At 36.5% G+C, this 2,500-nt stretch overlaps 1 protein-coding gene across 1 annotated transcript in view; it reads right to left on the reverse strand.

Annotated features, from left to right (window-relative positions):
* Nucleotides 1-1,115: 1,115 nt before the first annotated feature.
* Nucleotides 1,116-2,500, reverse strand: part of LOC122255302 (protein-lysine N-methyltransferase SMYD4) — a 5,725-nt gene continuing 4,340 nt past the window's right edge. The window contains exon 4 of the mRNA XM_043019269.2: nucleotides 1,116-2,500. This exon is cut by the window's right edge and continues 230 nt beyond it. Within this exon, the coding sequence (XP_042875203.2) occupies nucleotides 2,014-2,500 (487 nt within the window). The 3' untranslated portion in view covers nucleotides 1,116-2,013.

Below are 2,500 nucleotides of genomic sequence, written 5' to 3' on the forward strand. Positions count from 1 at the left end.
CGTTCAGATTTGATATTTTTTGCTGCAGTGTGTTGCATTGATGATGATACAGACATCTGAATTTAGGTAACATAAACAGGGGCGTGCACAGTATTTTAGGGTGGTTGGAAAGTGATACCTTTATATGATGTAACATAATGAAAGAGACTGAAAGGGGAACTGAATGGCAGTGAACGGAAACAAAACAAATGTGTTATATACATTACGCTATAGAAAAAGGTATGTGTACGGCTCTGAAAGTTGATACAAAATAACACAATCTTTAGAAATTGCTTGCATTAAAAATTCATTCAATACTTATTGTTTATCAGCCAGCAGTGGTTTCTGATATCGATTCCAAGAAATTCAGACCCTGTTAACACTTCACATTACTGTGACCCTATTCAGGTGGTCAAGGGCAAGGAATGTGTTATCACTAAATATCTAATGGCAATTTACAAACGACTTTTATATGGAAAATCAGATTACCGCAAAAAGTTATTGCAAAATAACTTTTTTGTAATAGTAACAATATTATTATGTAACTTTCACTCAACATTCTGTATCAATGTTCACCCACTTTACACATCGCTGTTAATAATTTCCAAAAAGTAATTTTCAGAGATTATTATCTACCTATAATATCTTATCCCCATTCCTTTTTGAAGACGATTTTACTGGCTGTAACCTTACACTAGTAATTGCAATTGGCAATAAACACTGAAATAATAACTAGTTGGCGTGTGAAGTTGCAAGGCGTCAGCAGTATCATGACAAGGAATAAAAGTCAATGAACAGCGCTGAACTCTTTGAGAAAATTGTTTGCAACTCTGTAAATTTCATATAGGTTTGATGACTGGCTTTTATAAATACTATGACTGTTAACTAAAAGCCACTAATCATCTTAGTTTATATCTGCAGTAAAGTCCATATATATCATCATATTTATTTTTTTGTTGAGAAAGAGCAATGATTTCAGAAAGAAATAAAATGTTTATATAGTTTTATACATTCTTTCACATCGTCAGCTCTTAAAGGGGCGTTTAATATATCTTTTTATTCGGGGATACGTTGACTTTGTCCGTATTAAATAATGAATAATATCATGTTTCGATGGGATAGGAAAAAGGATCAGCTGATTGTTATATTTACTTTGGAGATTAGCTTAAGCGTTTTACATACTGGTTTGATGGACACTGGTGTGCTCACTTCAGTCACAGACTACCACGATTAGGGGTCTTCCTCTAAAGCGTTTTCTAAACATTTTTGCAACATTACATTGTTTCATGTTTGTAGCAGGCTTTTTTACCACTACATATACATAGTATACTTCGGTGAGGGTGCTGCATGCTAATTCACATATAATTGATCTACAACACATTATTTTCCATTCTTTGTCAGTTGTTTTGTTTTTGGCATTATCTGTCATAATGATGTATGCAATTTTACTTTTTTATCTACAGCAATATTGAATCTAGCTAAGCACATCACGTGTGTTTCTGCTGTTTCAAGAACTCAAAGTCTTTGGACTTTTTTCTAGATTACTTGCATTGTGTTACCATTTCACTAAATTCCTAAAAAAAAATGTCACGAGTTCTTTACATTCACAAACTAAAAACTATTTTTTAATTTATGATCAGTATATGATTTGATTATCTGATAGCAGTGACCCAGTGAAGAAATGGAAGGCACTACACAAGCTCGTTCCTTCCTCATGTTACCCGTCATAACATCAGGGGTGAATCATCTGTTTCTGTGAAGGACCTGTCGTTTTGGAAGTAAAGGCACTTGAGAACTCTTGCAGTGTGTGTGTGTTTTTTATATATAGAGAGATAGATAGATAGATATGCACACACATAGATATTGTGCTTTCACTTTGATAGAATAGCAAATCCAGGTATTCATATTAATGCCACCATTGTTGTCTGTGTTCATTTTAAAGAGTTCTGTGTCCATTACATTTAAAATGTGTGTAGAATATACCTTACGGCGGAGTGTCCTTACTTTCATTTTCTGGCTTAACTAAGCTCCATTTTAGGCAAGAAGTGGCCAGTAAAATCTAGAGAGAGAATTTAGATTTTCTTCCTTTTTGTCTGGAATGATATACATAAATTTTCCTGCTCTATTGAGGTAAATCTGCAGCGTTTCTTGTGCTTCGTAATACAGTTTGCACGGCAGCACTACATGCCTATCCATTAATTCAATAACTTTGCTAATGACTTCCCGGTCCTTTTCACTGTTGCCGTCCATGAAGCTCTGGCTGTTGCGTATGTGAGTATAGGCTTCCACCGTCCGCATGATTTCCTTCCCGACTTTCTTGTTTCTTTTGGCGACGTCCTTCGAGACGTCCCTGTCGCCTTGTTTCGGCCTTTCCGCGCGGCACCGCCTGCACTCGCCCGTCTTACAGCTGACTGGGTCCGCGCACTCGAGGCACCTCATCGAAATCTCGGTGGGAAAGTGACTCTTTTCCGGCCAGTCGTTTTCGCACGCCTCGCATTTGCACAGGAAGTAGTAATGGATA

Source organism: Penaeus japonicus, unplaced genomic scaffold, assembly GCF_977035675.1.
Source record: "Penaeus japonicus unplaced genomic scaffold, GWHDUDI00000001_assembly GWHDUDI00000011, whole genome shotgun sequence".
Taxonomy (NCBI): domain Eukaryota; kingdom Metazoa; phylum Arthropoda; class Malacostraca; order Decapoda; family Penaeidae; genus Penaeus; species Penaeus japonicus.